Source organism: Oreochromis niloticus, linkage group LG14 (assembly GCF_001858045.2).
Source record: "Oreochromis niloticus isolate F11D_XX linkage group LG14, O_niloticus_UMD_NMBU, whole genome shotgun sequence".
NCBI lineage: Eukaryota > Metazoa > Chordata > Actinopteri > Cichliformes > Cichlidae > Oreochromis > Oreochromis niloticus.
This window is the reverse complement of record NC_031979.2, coordinates 15,040,688-15,058,247: the sequence shown is the minus strand read 5'-3', so window position 1 is coordinate 15,058,247 and position 17,560 is coordinate 15,040,688. Positions and strand designations below refer to the sequence as shown.

Here is a 17,560-nt window from a genome sequence, read left to right as displayed (position 1 = left end):
GGTTCCTGATGCGCTCATTGTGTTTCAGAAAATTGGATGATAAATACGATGAAATGTTCTGTCTCTGATTTTCTGGACTAACAACAAATATTTGTCTTACCTCTTAAAATTCAGCAATTAATGTGTCATTAGTTTGTGAACAGGATAGATCATCGGAGTAGAATAATAAAATCATATCTAGTCAGCTTTTAGAGGCAGTCTATTGAATAAAATGTAAAATATAATGCAATTAATGATGGAAACGGTGTGTTTCAGATTGACTTTTTTGTACCGTTCAGTTAGCCTGTAGTAACCCGGTAGTTGTAGCGGCGTTTTTGAAGCGCCTTCCAATAGACCCGGAAGTAGTTTGATCCACGCGAGCCATACGGAATCGTTGCAGAGCGAGCTGAAAACGACCGAATTGTTACAGAGTGAGCTGAAAACGACCTAAAGAAATCATGTAAGTGTCTGTGATGATCAGCTATTGTTGTGAGAGACTGGTTATTCTTTCAGACACTGAAATCCGCTAACAGCGAGCATTTAAAAGGCTAACATTGTTAGCCTTTCTGCTACCCGGGCCGGTTAGCTTGATGTGCTTGATTCTTTGTAGACGCTTTCGGAGCTCTCCCTTTTCATAACTAGCTGTGTTACAGATTTGTTGTAGTTACATCAAAAGTAGTTCGTACATCTGGTCTTCCTTGTTGTACAGTTTAAAAATACTGATTCCGAAATCAGACTATAGCGTAAATGCTAGTTTGCTAAATGCTAACAAGAAACAAAGTGTGTGAGCGTGCGTTTTCATGCTGGTAACTAATTGCGACCTGTAGCAGTCTAGTGACGTAAAAATTATTATTTTTTTAAATAGTTTAAAGCATAAAAGTCCCCAAACATGTCCCAAAATATGACCCACTGAAGCTTTTAAATGGCTAGGTTTAAGCTTCAGTGTGTTGTGTGTGTGCTGTCTGATAAATGCATCTGTGCTCAATACCAATTTTACAGGTGTAGCGAGACATTTTACTTTGTGTACCGTGTACAGTTTAAGTTTTCCACTTAACTTTTTTTCAGTAAGTAGTCACACAACAAATAATGAATAAATTCCAGCAAAATTTCCTAATAATAAAAAAAAATATCAAAATGTATAATTAGTCTATCTGTACCTGAGCTGTGGCAACGCACAGATTTCCCTGCTGTGGGATCAATAAAGTCTTGTGTTATCTTAATAACAAAAAACCTCCAATAGTACTACTTTACTATTTCAAATATATGCCACTGTTATTGTCACACTCACTTATTAGGATACTGTTATGATGTTGTCTCATTGTTTCATTTGCAGGAGCCTCTTAACAAAGCCCAAGTCAGAGATGACCCCTGAAGAGCTTCAGAAGCGAGAGGAGGAGGAGTTCAACACCGGCCCCCTCTCAGTCCTCACGCAGTCAGTGAAGAACAACACGCAGGTCCTTATAAACTGTCGCAACAATAAGAAGCTGCTCGGAAGAGTCAAGGCTTTTGACAGGTACCGAATTGGACATTTATTTAGTATTTAACACTCTTGAGGGTATAATGTGAGACTTACTTGTTTATATCAGTGTGTTTTATATCTTGTTTCTTTTGTCTGTTTTGTTAGATTTAAGCCTTTATTTCATTATTATTGCTAGCCACTGGTGATAACATGTTATCGTGTCACTTTGGTCCCTTTTTAGTATTCACTCGTTTCTTATTTTTCTCCATTGGAGTCACATTTAGCACCTTTAATTTATTATGAAATATTGCCCTGTCTTAAAGGTAAAAGTAACCAAACACATTTAGTTTGTAATTGTTGTATAATGTTGCTGGAACATTGTCCTCAGGCACATACAATCATTTTAATGAGCTGGTTTACTCACCTAATGAGTGAAAGATCCGCCAACTCCTATTGACGTTCCATCAGAAAGATCTGTTATAGAAATTGAAACATACAGAACTACCCACCGGAGTAACCCATTGTGAATGAGGTAGCAGCTGAAAAGTAGTTTTTGTTTTGTTTTTTCCATTTTAGGTATAATATTTATTTATCATTTCTTCTGATACTGCAGAAGATTTAAAAAAAAAAAAAAAAATCACAGAACATGTACATGTAAATGCATATGTATGAGTACCTGAGTAAAATCACAGGTATTTTATTTATGTATGCATTTATTTTCTCTAACTTGCTAACATTACATCCTCACCGGCATTTCAGGCATTGCAACATGGTCTTGGAGAACGTGAAGGAGATGTGGACAGAAGTTCCGAAGAGCGGGAAGGGAAAGAAGAAGTCGAAGCCCGTAAATAAGGACCGCTACATTTCTAAAATGTTCCTCAGGGGGGATTCTGTCATCGTGGTGCTGAGAAATCCTCTGATCACAGGAAAATGAACTCTCTGAACCGCTCACCTATTCTTTTCTTTTTTTTTTCTTACACTTCCTCAAGGCAATTGATTGTAGTTGCCGTAACCTTATTTGTTTTGATTTTGATGTTGGATCACTGAATTCACTATTAAGACAGAAAACGTGTCATCAAAAAGATGTTTCTCCCATTTTGACTGTCATTTAAAATGTTAGGCATGAAAGTGACCAATTTTTTTCTTTGTCTGCGGAGCTTTTCTGTCTTTTTCATTTTCATAATAAAAGTGATGAAGAGATGAAAACATTGTGCAGATATTTTTACAGCTTTTAGAGTGTATGTAGTTTACATTACACAAATGTAGACTAGTCTTTATATTATTAATTTCTCTGACAAAAACTGGTTTTATGTTTTCAGATTGTCTGTTTATCCCATTCTCAAGAATTCAGTATTTCAGCTTCATCACATTTGGTACATCTATTTATGTTCACTTGGGCTAAAAATCAACATCCCTGAACACAAAAAACATTTTGGCTCCAACTAAAGAATTAATTTAATAATCCCTGCACGGTTTCACACAAACATCTGACTTGGTCTTTAACTTTACCAGTAATTAAAATGATGATGTGATAAACTTGAATAACCATAACATTTACAGTGACACCATAACGTCTCGCCAAAAAAGAAAAAGAACTTTGCTTATTATTCACGGCCAGAACACAGAAACAAACAGGAGGATTTTTATCTGTATTTTAGATTTGTTCTGACACAAAAAGGTGACTTTAATCTTTGTCGCCCACTTGAAGTCCCTGAAAGTCTTTTTTACGTATCAGTTTGGACGGATGTTTCTATAAAGTTCAACTTCACTAATCGACGAGCACATACACTCATGAGGTTGTACTTGGTGGTATTTTGTAGCGCTCATTCAGTGCAGTCATTGAAAAGTTATTTCTCCTTGCCAGCCTCCCCCTCCCCTTCTCCTCCTCATCCTCCTCCTTCCACTGTCACCCTTTCACTCTCCCCTGACAGCATCTAAGGTGTCGGGCTTGATTTCAGTCAGCAGCGCTCAATAAGCGACAAACTGCCGTTTAAAGGCCCGCTGCATTATTGATGAGACCAGATGTGCTGACTGTCACTTCACACCCTCATCTCTCTCCATTTCGAGCCGTTCCATCTCTGCCGCTCGGCCCCTCCTGACCACTTTGTTAATTGTCTTAATAGCTCGACAGCTAGTGTCGCCTTACTTCTCCCTACCAGTTGGCATCTAACCTCTGCTCTGTGGTGCTCTCATATTCAGTGGTTACATAGATGAAATGCTTGTTTGTGTATTTTATAGTATTCTGCGAAGGGTGGGGGGGGTCGTTGAGAATTGCATGCCTCTGATTTCTGAATCATTCCTCTTGTTTTATCTGATGGAACCTCATGAAAAAATTGCTAAATATGTTTACAGAACTATCCTGAATTTTCTGCTGTCATCCTAACATCTTGACCTCTGTTTTATAATTTATGTCACTTTGCACTCTCACTGTTAACACTGCGCCTATCAGCCCAGCACCTGTGGAGTATCTGTGTGAGGGCAACAAGTCGTCACTGATTTACAGCTCTCAGGTGAAGCCTGCTGGGTGAGTCAACGGGAGAGTCGGGCTTAGCACTTTATGTGAAATGTAGTGAACTTCTGTGACTGCTCTGATAGCTATTGCACTAATGCTTCTGGCAAATCCAAGTTTGAGATCATGTTGCGGAGGCCGGAAAATAGACGAGTTGTTTCATAGTCAGCCCAAGGGCACACAGCAGCTGTTCAGGGCCCCGCGGCAACCAGGAGGCCCCCAAAAGATCTGCTCCTTTTTTCTGTAGTTCAGATTTACCCACGTTGTAGATCAAGTAGTAAACCATCCAAAACATGTATATGATAGGGACACTTTCACTTAGAAATCAGTTTGATGTGAGAGTCGGTAATCCACGCATCAAACATGACAGATAATGCAAGTGGCAGGGATTTTCTATTTTTCCCTTGTTGTTAGCTTACCCATATTTAAATCCACAAAAAAAAGATTTTAAGCATGAAAATAAATAAATCAGCTCATTTTCATTCACCCTCATTTATTTTTTTGTGGGCCAAATCTAATGGTTAACAGGGTGAAACTGGAAGCATTATATCCATTTTTATAAACATAATAAAAGATTACTACGACAGTTACAGCAGCAACCCAGAACAGTGACCCTTCTGTTTAAGCTGAGAATCTGAGTGAAAGACCTCATTCATACAGACTAAATCCATGGCTCTGTGCTATATGCATCACTTCCACCAGTTTAATTATGCTGTTTGTCAAATATACAAGGAGTTAAAATGTATATGCTTGACAAAACCGTTGAAACCAATATTTCAGCTCTAATTTTAGCCTGGCGCTAGTAATGTCACGACAAATAGGGTCACGGCAAGAACAATCAGTTTTGCCCTTTTGCACAAAGCAATCTGATCACCTTTGTAGGGCGATCCAAAGAGCTGCCTCTTTACATTAAAATGAAATTTGACTGAATTTGACCAGGAGTCCTGAGCAAGAAGATGACAAACAGTTATGAAATATGAGCTTTCCGGTGTTACCCGGGCAGTCCAGTACAGGAGTCCAGTTTCACCTTCAAATTAAGGTGGTGTGATTACCTTCCCTGACAACTTAGCATTGCAAGATTATAATCAATTAGACAATATATTGAGCATTGGGCACTTTTTAAGCATCCCCATTGATCAATCCAAAGAATGCGAATCATAACACTTAACGGCAGCTCCTTTCTAAATGTAAGTAACATTTCTTAGGTCAGTTCTTCAGATGTAAGTGTTAATTTCAGACATGATACTAGAACTAGAGACAACTTACAAGAGCCTTGAACTAAGGACTACGAGCACACATACAATCTGTTCCTCTACACTGAGAATTAATTGTATTGTATGTACTTTTTTTAAATACCAACAGAAGCTAACAACAATAATCAGTGAAATTAATATTATAAACAGTTGAAAAGCCACAATCGCAGAATACAGCATTCTTTTGAACTATTTTGAACTCTGTTTATTCTGTTCCACTCATTTCCTTTAGATATTATTTCCTTTATGACTTTCATGCAAAGGTGAGGGGTCAGTTTCAGCATCAAACAGAATGCAGCTTTGTTGCAGGGGCGCTCCCACTGAGGCAGCGGGCCCTGGATAGGAGCAGATCACCACTCGGTCTCCTTAGACTCAGTCTGTGATCGTTGTTGTTGTTTTTTTAGGCACAGTGAGAGATTGTCCCTTTTGCTATAAAAAAGAAAAAACCCTTAACTCTAAAAACTGAGACTTTATATATACATTTACCTCCCTTACCAAGGGTGTTTCCAGGATTTTATCTCGATCTTTAAAGGTAAATGTTTTGGACAGTGGGGAAAAAAGTATTTAGACTATTTCCTTACTTAAAAGTTAAAAACCTTAAGTAGTTCAAACCTGCCTTTGATTATATAATGTTCCAGCTGTTGATTTTAATAACTTGCATATTGCTGGTCAGCTTGATCTAAAGTCATTTCACTTATCTGCAAAATAATTAGTGAATAAAGCTTTAAAATAAGAGGTACATGGTATTATATTTTCATCCAAAATATAATGGAGTAAAAGGGAAAAGTAGTACAGTTACATTAAACTTGTACTTCAGTAAGTGTAAGTAAGTGTTCCTGGTCCTATCCATGATCTCATCCAGTGGTGTTGCACATTGTAAGACATGTACCTGAGCCTTCCCTGGGTTAGTGACACTCATAAAGTAAAATTTTTTTAATTTAAACATAAAGTAGAAAAAGAGGAAGTGTCTTGCTCTGTCTTGTGTTCTCAGGTGAACATATAAAACACGTGGTGACAACATATTTGCCTGCTGTTGTATTCCAGGTATGAACACCATTCTAAAATAATGTTTTGCTGATGGCCAGGACTAATGCTGTCTTTAAAGCTGGTATAAAAATTCTCTAAAGGTGAACTAGTGAGCTGCACGGTGGCCCTGAGCATTCAAGTGCACTTCCATTTAAATAAAGAAAGGCAAAAAAATCAGCAAATATAAAAGTGCAGCAAAAGCACGCCAGGGGCGCCACCATTTTTGCTACTGTAACTTTGCACTGTCCACTGTCTGCTGTAACAAAACAAATTTCCCACATGTGGGACTAATAAAGGTTATCTTATCTCATGTTATGTTATCTTATCTTATCCCAGACACCCTACAATGAGTTGAAACATTATTGGTATTTAAAATTGATTATTATAGATTTCAAAATCTTATTTGGTTTTCATATGTGCCCATTTTCTGTGATAACAACTTTATGAGCAAGAAATTACCTAGACATATAATTCTTTTCTTTCCCTAATTTTTGCCATATTTTCCAAGTAACCTATATCTGACAACAGCATAATAAAACTGAAAATTCTGTTTTTGGTGTGCTCCCGCAGTATTTTTAGTGGCCCCTATATGGCCACCCCTATGAAAAAATTCTGGAGGCGCTCCTGACCCACACAAAACACTTCAGTCACGTTCGTCGCTCTTGCTTCAACGTAGTGAGGTTGAAAAGGTCAAAGTCTAAGGCAGACATCATTTTTTATTAAAACCTTTATTGACCAGTTTTGCGTTCAGACACAGACTCTAATTTAATTTCACTTCATTTCATGCTGTCGGTTAAGCTTAAAAGTATTTCGGTGCCGGTTTGCGCTTATTTGGCTGTAAATGAGAAGTAAGCACCTGCCTGGGCGCCTTAGTGTCACCCCCGGAACCTGAAGGTAGTCTGTAGATTATAGAAAACCAAGTTCAGAGTCTCCCTTTTATTTACAGTGACAAACACAGGCGACCTATCACAAAGTGTAAATCTAAAGCTTGTTTAGGATCAAATAGCATCTCTCAACAATGAAACTCAGCTGCAGCATCGTGGGACAAAGCCCTGTCACATAGCCGGAGGGTCTATTTGGAGATGCCTGGGATAAAGACAACTTTAGGGACCTGATTTGTCGGGTATCATTGTGCATTTGTCTCGGGTTACTTACACTCGTGTCAAAGACACTTCAAGAAGTCTCTTTCCCTCCAGATTTTGGGGAGGGTGAGCGATCCGTGAGCAGGAAGGCAGATGTTTTATTCAGTAGGTAAGTGATAAGAGGGGGGAAGTGTGATTATGATAGCGATCGGCCATGCATCGATAGGCAACCATCCGAGGAACGCGACACCCTGCAGCGCATCGATCGGGCTCCGGTAACCGGAGCCGCCGCCGCAGTTTGTTTTCAAGCAGAGCCACGATCCGGGTGTCAGAGCCGCCAGGCCAGGTGGAGAGGGATAGGGAGGGAATGAGAAGGAGAGTATCAGCTCCGTAAATACATAAACACTGCCTTCACTCATCTCTTAAGTGAGGAATGACAGTAAGTGCTGGGACACATAGAGCGGCAGCCAAAACAGCGGGGATCAGGTGTATCTCTCTGCTGCATGTAGATCCGGACCTGTTTACAAACACGCTCTACTGTACCTGAGTAAAGTGGTATAGATATGTTAACCCTGCAACAGTGGACATCAGTAAGACTGCTATAAATGAAATATATATAGTATTGTTAAACACAATACTATAAATGAAAATACACTAAAAATACTGCGAATATAAACACAGTAAAATAAACTACAGTAACTTCCTGGCGTACAGTTGCCAGCAAAGTTACTGTAAATTTAATTCACAGTAGGTGCTGCAAGTTTATTTATAAAACATTTAGTCTACTGTAAGTTTAATTACAGAAAAGTATTGTGCATTAAATTTACAGTAACTTTGCAGTTACCTTCATTTACAGTAGCTTTTCTGTAAATAAAATTACAGCAAATTGCTATCAAATCCACTTACAGCAACTTTACTGTAAATGCAGTTACAAAAAAATGTTTACAGTCAAATTACTGTAAACACTTTTACGGTAAATTACTGGCACCCAGCTGCCAGAAAGTTGCTGTGAATTCTACAGCAACATGTTTACATTCTGATCATGTTTTATAATGAAAGTACTATTTTCATTTTAATGAGACATTCATCCTTATGTTCCCTGCGGTCCAGCTATTTGTAGCTCTAAGTATTATTTTTTTTAAATAATTGTTATTAAATACATGCATATATATTTAAACACACTAATTTTACTTTATATCACATTAAATGTTTAATTAAGTTTTACCTATAGTGTGAAACTTTAAAACCCCAACAATCTAACATTTCCTCTACAAGTTTTGCTTGTGAATTCAAACTACTCTGATCTCCTGTCAATGCCAAATATCTTCACACAACTCGTGGTGTAATAGCTAGCTTGAATTGTACGTTCTTCATTTTTCTGAAGTTCCTACAATGTGGAAACTAATCGGTTTGTTTGTTTTGGTCAAAGTGTTTTGAATTAAATTAGCTTTGTGTATTTTTCCGCTTCAGAAATGTGACGATGTGGCAGTATAACCCAATAAACAAGCAAATGTTCAGGATGTTCTCTGCACTCCTTTAGGTGGCGTTACCTGATGGTCATGTGGGAAAGATTTCTTGACATTGCAGGAACGTTCACTTTTGCTGAAAATTACAGTTCGGAGGACTTTACAGAAATCTTTCCTGGACTTTCAGTGTCACCATTCGGGTTAATACTCACTGCTCTTACCTGTTTCCATGTATTATTTCAGTTAGGCAGGCACGGCAGGCCGATACAGATTCATGATTATTTCAAATAACTCACAATTTGAAGGATAGACAATGTCAATATGGTATTTCTTCCAGGGTGCACAGTGGTGACTATCCCTGTCACCTCACAGATGGGTTTGAATCCACCAAACTGGCCGGCTGGGCCTCCCTGTAGGTTCTTCAGCTTCCTTCCACAGGCTAAAGACATGTTAGATTAGCTGGTGACTTTATATTGCCTAGAGGTATGAATGTGAGAGGTCTGTCTCTCCATGCCAGCCCTGTAATAGATGTTATTGTTGTTTATTTAACTGTTTATTTGACTGCATTAAAAGCTTCACACTGATTGCACAATATGAAAAAAACCAGGGGCCCCACGTTGACAGTCTAGTTTTTCCAGCACACTGACTGCGAGATGGTTAATACAGATAGGCCCACAGCTTTACCTGCATGCTATTTGTTAGGCTCGTATTGCCATCTAGTGGGTCGCAGAGATAATACACAGAGGCCTTGTTTGGATGGTCTTAAGTTCCCTTTCACTTACACTGTACCCTCAAGACTGACACGTTCATGTGTGGTACAAATAACACAATGATACGACAAGCCAGAAATCCTTTTTGTTTTGACTCTTTCATTTTGATCTTCAGTAATTCTTGTCACGGTCCTCTTGAACTTTAATTACATGTTGCACAATGCTCTGTTTTTAAGATTGCAAAACAAGTTCCAAATTAAGAACTGTTTCATTTTGTGTCCTTCGCTTTAAAGATTGTAGTCTGGCATTCATTACCATTGTATAATGCCTCCCACTTTGCCCTGTGAGGAGTACAGGGCCTACATTTCAGGACATGCCATTTGGACTCTCTTTAAAATCCTTCTGCTGCCCTTTGCTTAGCTGGCCTCCAGCCCAGACCTCTTAGTGAACACTTGTGTCTCACTCCCATTTGCAGATTTCACCCTCCTCCAGTCACATTCCCTGTCAGAGAGCGATGGAAGGAGATTTTAAGACACTTCAACAGCAACACTTACTCTCTGTACCACTGAATTTTCTTTATAATCCATTCAAACAGTGGGTCATCCCCTATGGTCCGTACTGTTAATCTCAATCCCTGTTAGGATAACTGTTGCCAACCTCAAGATCCAGGCTACCACTTTGTTTCCTTGCTCGAAGTTCAGTTGTGTAATTCTCTTTGTTTGTCTTCTATTCAACCAAGTGGGGAGGCTGAGGCTTTCAGACGCTGCCTCGGGACTGTATGCTTTACCAAGTCCTGGATCTCTGATGTAAGATGTAGTAGAAGTGCAGTCTGTTTACATAATAGCCTCACTCCAAACCCAGAGACAGTAAGATAAGTGAAATACAGCCAGGTTCACCATGCACACCCTCTTTTGTCTTCTGCTGTGTTTTTTCAGTAGCCTGTGACCCTTTTCTTCTTAAGCTTTCTCCAGCTCTGAACACCTATTGTTGCCCCTTTGCTCCAAGCCTTGGGGCGGCGTCTTTGCTGCTGTCCAGGAGGTTTTCTGTCAGACTGCCATCTGTGGGCTATGTTGACCGACTGACGTCAAGCTGTGGAAATAAAGCTGTGGTAAAGAGGAGGAGCAAAGGAGAAACCCTAGAATTACAGCGTGACTGCTTCTGATTCTTTATGGGCTGCTTTCTGGGAACACAAGCAGCTTTTTGAGTCTGAGAAACCACAAATCACACAAACACTTTCACACATGTTGAAGCAGGAACTCGCACGGGAACTGTTAATATTTGTAAAATTCCACAAGACGCAGGGCGCTGTTTGAGCTTCAGAGAGCACGGTTAACAGAGGGCACGTGGCTAAGAAAGAAATCATACCAAAGTTGCTCAGAGCAGTCAGCTGGTATGCCTGAGTGTGTGTGTGTGTGTGTGTGCATAGTGAGACTAAAGGCATATTGACTTTCTGGATGTTTATACATACCATGCTGGCGTAATGCATTCCGTTCACATCCTCTCTTCCACTTCTGTTCCCATCAGGAAGTAGAAGAAGTGCTTTAACGCTGTGTAATATCTAAGTGCTGAAAACTGGGCCACGTGAGCCATCAGAGACATTTTTTCCATTCATTCTATGATTTGCCAACATAACGTAAGAGCTTTTAAAAGGTTTAGTGATTCAGCTTGGAATATTTTTTTTAGCTTTGATTACTTTTTTAAATTCCAAAAGAATTACATATGAAATACCACAGAGAGACCCCAAAGCCACAGTAGCTATTTGAACTCTGAAGCCAGACAGCCAATAGGGTGAGGTGGAGGGCTTGGACATGATGCTGCCTTTATGTGGTATTGGAAAATAAAATTACATCCAGTAATTTCTGCAAGACCCAGCTGGGGCTCTGTCCAGTAATCTAATACGAATGCATCTGTCGAAGTGTGAATGTCAGGTTAAAGGTGCTTAAACATAAAAAAGAAATACGTTTTTGTAGTAAGAAACATGTGAGTATTCAAATAGAGAAAAACGCACTGTATAATGTATACCTGCCTATTTAGTTCAGCTATGGTGCTGTGATGGTTCCTGCATGGGCATAAACTGCCATTTATGAAAAAGTATTTATAATTACTTAACACCAAATAAGATCAAATCTTTGAGTATGGACTTCACGAGCTAAAGGGAGTGGGCTCAAGTAGCTCTTGTTTTCTTTAGATTTTTCATTCCTGAGTAATTTTTATGTCTTTATGGCTTTCCGGGCATACAAGACAACAAGAAGAGCAAGAACTACTTGCATGCAGTCGTTCCTCAAGTTCTTATGTAAACATACTCACCCTTACCCTTTTTGTGGTGTAAGTTGCAGGTGTGCTAAAAGACACAGTGAAGCCCATCATGTTAAAGGAAATGTTTGGTGTCATTATGAAAGAATGCTAAACAGGTAAACGCTGCAAATAATTTTACTTAAGCAGAAAAAATATTGTCAGAAAAACATAGAGTAGCAAAAAGTAGTAGTTGTTAAACAGCAGTAAAGACTAGCATGCTGACACTGCTCACTGAGGTAAAGCTTGTGTAAAACAATGCTTGTCAAACAGTTCCACCTTGAACATGTATTTTTGAACACTTTCTGACTTTATATATTTGTTACTTTTCTTATAATATTTTTTTTACATTTCAATCTCTATCTTTTGAGTGAGTAAATAACTCAAAATCGGAGATATATAGTCAGTAATTTCAAATTTTCACATATGTAACTTGAAAAGATTTGTTGATAACCGCAAATTTTGAGATGAAAGTTACAATTTTTACTTATTTATATAGAAAATTAGAATGAATAAGTAGAAAATACGAGTTAGGCTTTTCAACAAGTCAAGTTACTCAGAAGTAAGTCAAAATTTTGAGATAACTCAAAATTTAAAGATATTTAGAAGTAGACATAATAACTTGAATTTTTGAAACATTTTGTCAGTCATTTGAATTTTTCAAACATGTATTGTGAAATGTTGAGCAAAAAAACCCCAAATTTGAGATAATAACTTGAACTTTCGAGTCACAATTTTGAATTTCAAAATTTCAAGTTGCTCACAAATAAGTCAAAACTTGTGAAGAAAATAACCCCAACTTTTGATACAATAGCTCAAAATCTTTTTAAAAAAATTTTGAGTTGTTTTTTTAGGTGGCAGAAACAAGCACACGCATTAAAAGCCAGGAAAAAGCCACCCATCCTCCTAAAGGTGAATTTTACGGAGCGGATTTGAACGCACCATGGGATTGCAGCCTACTTTGAAGCCGGCGGGTTGGGCCACACTCCAATGAATTTACACAGTCCTACCGAGAGACCGAGGGAACGAGAAAAGCCTGGCGCCTGCGTACGGCTTCGGTGTCCAGAAGCAGAGCGCTAAAGCAGCTGAAAGTGTGAGAGGAGAAGTTCAGTTTTTAGCATAGTCGCGCCGGTTCTCGTTTCACCTCTTTAAATGGTAGAAACCACTGTGGGATAGTGATTGGAGTTGACAAGCCCGCTTCACTACTGTATCCCCCCTCCTTCGTCTCCTTCGCCTCCTCCTCCCCTCCCGCTCAACACACACAACCAGGAAATCGTCGAGGTGTGCTTCTTTTATCCCGCTTGTGGCTACCCCTTTCGCGGGTGTCGATGCGGTTTTCTTCCCCTGTTTTTTCCTAGGTTTTTAAAAAGTGTATATATATATATTATTTTTATTCCGCTGGTTTGACTCTTCAAGCCGGGCTTCACCTCTGAAGTCAGCCAAAGTTGCCTGCGAGGAGAGGATCTCCACTCTGGCCGAACAATGAGGTGGGTAAAGCGGCTCAAATCTCTTCATCTTCATTGTGTTTCCAGGCTACATTTTGTGTTTCGGCTAATACTTTTACAAGTAGACGACCTTTATTCTGACGTGGTAGAGCCTGCTCCACGGTGCTTGTCTGCTCGCTTAATCGCTACAGCAGGTGTTCCCAACGCATTCACTTCTATTTCTCATTCAGAAGCAACTCTTGCGTTTAGTTGTTTTGGTGCTCTTTCAACCACACATGATACTGTGTAGCAGAATTGCCTTAATGCTGAGAGTCCGGTCCCACCTGTTCAAGTGCTTTCAAGAGCTTTCAAGAAATACTGGCTGAGGGTTAACTTAGCAGGTCAGATGACAAGAAGATACTTTTTGTATCAGCTTTTCGAGACACTCATTAGTGACCATTTGTTTAGCTACCGTAAGATTTCCCCTGGCAGTGTCGTTTGTGTAATTAAAATCCCCAGAGCAATAAAACCTCCACAGTGTAACCAAAGATCAGAGATCAGCTTAATATTTAGAGCATGAAAAGGGATTGCTCGCAGACACCCACAGCAAGGTGTGTTTTTGCTCTTCCAGCTGCACAATAACTACCCTGGTCACCTTGCTGTTGTTTATTTCATGTCATGCAGCCCACAGACATGCATTACACCAATTCTTGGTGGACACTTTCCCCCTCTGGCAGTTGAAGGGATATTTGCAGCAGGAACAAAATGGAAAGCTCATGTCCACAAATTCCTCCGTCCTGTTACAGCCTGTGCAGTTGCCAATTACACGCTTTGAAGCCACCACTCCTGCCTGGCTGAAGCTTCTCTGGGCTCACTTTTTTTTTTTCTTAATATACCCCCCCCTCCCCTCTCCAACTCTTTCACATTTTAAACGGTTCTGGAGCCCTTATGTCAACGAACACCTTTGGCACTTAAGCCAAGGAGTTTAGAGTTAAATATGTGTGGTGGTGCAGGCTGATAACCTGAGTGACTAGTTTTTCTTTTCTTTTTTTTTTTTATCTCAAACCTATTGCGCTGCCCTTTCTGTAACAATATCTCTCAGCTCAGGCACATGGGTTGGTCCGGGTTTTGTATTTGTTGTGCACATATTTCTGCATGCTGACTTTGATTACAGCAGGAACGGGAGGTGACCGAGCTGCCTGAGATCCTGCCACAGGTTATGCATAAAACATACCCTTCTAATAAGGCCATTATTTAAGGTAACAGCAACAATAGGCAAAGATTACTGTGTTTACTTACTCGATGTAATGACATTCGGCCAACAAAGCATTACAAACTAGAACTTGCAAATCAACCAGCATTGGTGTGTCTCCTTTATATACCTACCTTGCTACTTTCTAATGTGTAATATAATATTACCCCTCATATGATAAGATAATCACGCTGCTTTATTATCAATAACCCCAGCCACACTTAAAAAAAAGTACTTCCCTATCCGAAAACCAGGTCAGCAAAGACGCAGTTAAAAACACACATACACACACAGAGTGTGTTCGCAAAGAGCATTTTTTTGCCCATGTGCAGGTTGTGTCTTGCCCATCAGAGAAGTTGGAAGGTTGCATGCGGCTTAATGAATGCAGTTGTCTAACTCTAAACAGATCATGCTTTGGCTAGCCCTCCATTGTGGCCCAAACAGTTCGCGTCACCTTGTATAATAGATAAAGGCTGGTATGCAGCCCCACTCATGTTCATTGTCACTTATCCCTGTGGAATGTAAATGTTGACACAGAAGTGCACCCCGTTGGTCAAAAGTTCAGGAACTGACCCAGTTGGTTAAGTAAAGCATCCCAACTTGGGCCTGCCTTTAAATTTGCAACCCGTAGAAACGCCCTGCTGTTCTTCTCATGAAGCATTAGGGCCGTTAGACCAGGAATGTTGAAGTCATTGTGGGCCACATACAGCCCATTTTGATCTTATATGGGCTGGACCAGTGAAACTACATGATAAATGTGTGAAATATAAAAACGGTTATAATGCACAGACTCTGCTGTAAGGATCAAATATAATGCATTTTGCTTATTTACTGAGGACTCTCAATAATAGGAACTTTCCTGGTATTTGTTTGCTTATCGCTTAGGTAATTACTTTGCTGTAGTATGAATGGTAATGGGTGTGGACAGTCTTTAATAAATAGGAAAAGCTGTAAAACCTATGAAAACAGTTAAGTTCTAAACGTGCGCACTCCTTCACATTTCTAAAGCTTTCCAGTGGGCCGGATTTGAGTCTTTAGTGGGCCGATTCGGGCCCCTGAGCTTTACGTTTGCCTAGTGTCTGCACTCCAGTTGAGATTCAGTTGTAAACTTGTCACGGTGGACATGTTGCAGTCAAAGCACGATTTCATGACGCCACTTCTACAGCACAAACAAAACAATACGGTGTTGTATGGCTGTAGATGTTTACTGGTAGCTTTGACATTGCTTTTTTAGCATGCAAGCCGCCTGTTTTGTTTGACACTGGCGTTCGTGTGCAGGAACAATGTGAAGCAGCAATTGGTCTTTAAATAAAATGTCCTGACCTCTTAAACCCTGAGGGTTTTACTGAGGTTCCTTTCTCAAAGTGAGACGTAAAATAAAGCTAACACTTGTGAGGCTTTTATCTGAGGTGTAAATATTATAGATGATGCTACTTTGTCAAAGTAAATGAGGATGGAACATAAATAAATTAGATTCTTTTCCTTGCTTAATTTTTTTTGTTGTATTTTATAGCATATAACCCCTTTGAAAACAGTAGACAATTAACTCCAGAAATCCATGAACCAACATATGGATATTATCAGTGCAAAGACTGATACTGCTGAAATGAAACTGAGCAAAGTTACAGAGGTTTTAGTGAAGACAACGCCAGGCGTTTTGCTGTGTGGCACATTTTGCACAGTGGCTACTATGTTGTGCTTTTTAGATTAAATGAAGGGCTGCTGATGTCACTCCACATGATACAAGTTGCCTGTTTTGATTGGCAAGAACCTTTCCAAGAAGACAAATCCTTGATGTAGATGTTACAAACACATAGTTATGTGTTTCCGGTGGAAACTGTGTGACTGGTTGCACTGGTTTTTAATTTTTACATCAGTGGAAATGGGCCTTTTCCTTCTCTGAGCTCCACTGAACTCACTTTCAGGGTTGATCTGTCGGTGTGAACGCAAATTTCTTCAAGTTTTAAGTCACTATATTCAATGTTTCCTTATGTTTTTTTTGTTTTGTTTTTTTGTATCTGCACACAGTGAACAATTGCTGTACTGATTGCCCGCACTTGAAACTGTCTTAGGTTACTCAGAAAGTGCATCTATCTGCATGATGATTCACGTTATTATCGGAGAGGTGACTCCCGTCTCTCGCTGTGACTCACTGACTGAATCTAGCTACAAAAACTTTGTCCCATGTGAGACTGGCAGTGTAGCTGCCTCAGGCTCAAGAAGTAACACACAAGGAGCGATCACAAACGCAGACAGGTGTAATGTGTCTGCTTAACACAATGTTTACAGTCTAATGGGTTTCCTGTGCCCTTTTTAGAAACGGTGCATGCACGAAAGTGATGCCAAGCTCAATGTGTCTCTGTGCTCTTGCACAAGCTTATTATTGATCAGCCTTAAAAGCAGTGAACTGGCCTCCCTCCGCCAGCCCTTCTTCTGTGTCTTGAGAAATTTTCTTTTCCTTGTTTTGGCACTTACTTGGAAGGAATGCAGCTCTAACCGTGATTTATGTAGTTTTGCTGTTGTATTATCTGCCACAATTAAATGTTCAACCTCTTGACCCTCGTGTACTAAGAGGAGGCCAGTGGCTGTTATTTAGGCTTTTAGCAACACGATTGCGTACGGCCATGTAAGGATATCATGATGAAACTCTGGGGTTGCGACGTTATTGCCATGGCGTTGTGTAATATTCATGTAAGGATGCTGAATAGTTTTTTCTTTTTTTTCTCTTTTCATGTCTTCACTTGTTCTCCTAATTCCTTTGCACAGTCAGATTTTTCTTTTCAAGGCTTATAACAGTGGCAGTTTACTTTTAACCCATGTGGAGTCTTTGCTGCACACAAACGCACAATTATAAGTGTGAGGTAAAGGATCAGTCTGCATTTTTATTTATTTATTTATTTATTTTTGTTAGCTGACAGGAAAATTGCGATTTGCTTTCTTTGCAAACTGTGCCCAAATACTTCCTCCCTCCAAAAAAAACACCAACCTGATTACACTTTCTTAATGTGAACATAAACGAAATGAGTTTTTTCCACCCGTAGACCTCCATGTATCCTCACTCAACCCTCCGCCCCAGAAGTAATTGGGGTGTGCTTGTGGGAATGGTTA

The 17,560-nt window shown here is 39.6% G+C and overlaps 2 protein-coding genes across 5 annotated transcripts in view; both read left to right on the top strand.

Moving 5' to 3' along the window:
• Positions 1–291: 291 nt before the first annotated feature.
• snrpd2 (small nuclear ribonucleoprotein D2 polypeptide) lies at positions 292–2,644 on the top strand. Its single transcript, XM_003441603.5, has 3 exons — positions 292–439; positions 1,313–1,492; positions 2,198–2,644. Coding segments are annotated over exons 1-3 (357 nt in total). The 5' UTR covers positions 292–437; the 3' UTR covers positions 2,373–2,644.
• A 10,074-nt stretch (positions 2,645–12,718) lies between these two features.
• The window catches only part of vaspb (vasodilator stimulated phosphoprotein b), a 32,449-nt gene continuing 27,607 nt past the window's right edge, over positions 12,719–17,560 (top strand). For 2 of the 4 annotated variants that reach the window (XM_005474580.4, XM_005474581.4), the window contains exon 1: positions 12,719–13,263. In XM_005474580.4, coding sequence (XP_005474637.1) covers positions 13,259–13,263 — 5 coding nt within the window. In that variant the 5' untranslated portion in view covers positions 12,719–13,258. The remainder of the gene's footprint in view (positions 13,264–17,560) is intronic. The other 2 variants (XM_005474579.4, XR_002064573.2) reach the window with 2 other exon arrangements.

Excerpts from the sequence above, each read along its gene's own strand:
- snrpd2 (XM_003441603.5), top strand. Across the intron at positions 1,493-2,197 it reads AGAGTCAAGGCTTTTGACAG|GCATTGCAACATGGTCTTGG; the intron begins GTACCGAATTGG and ends CCGGCATTTCAG.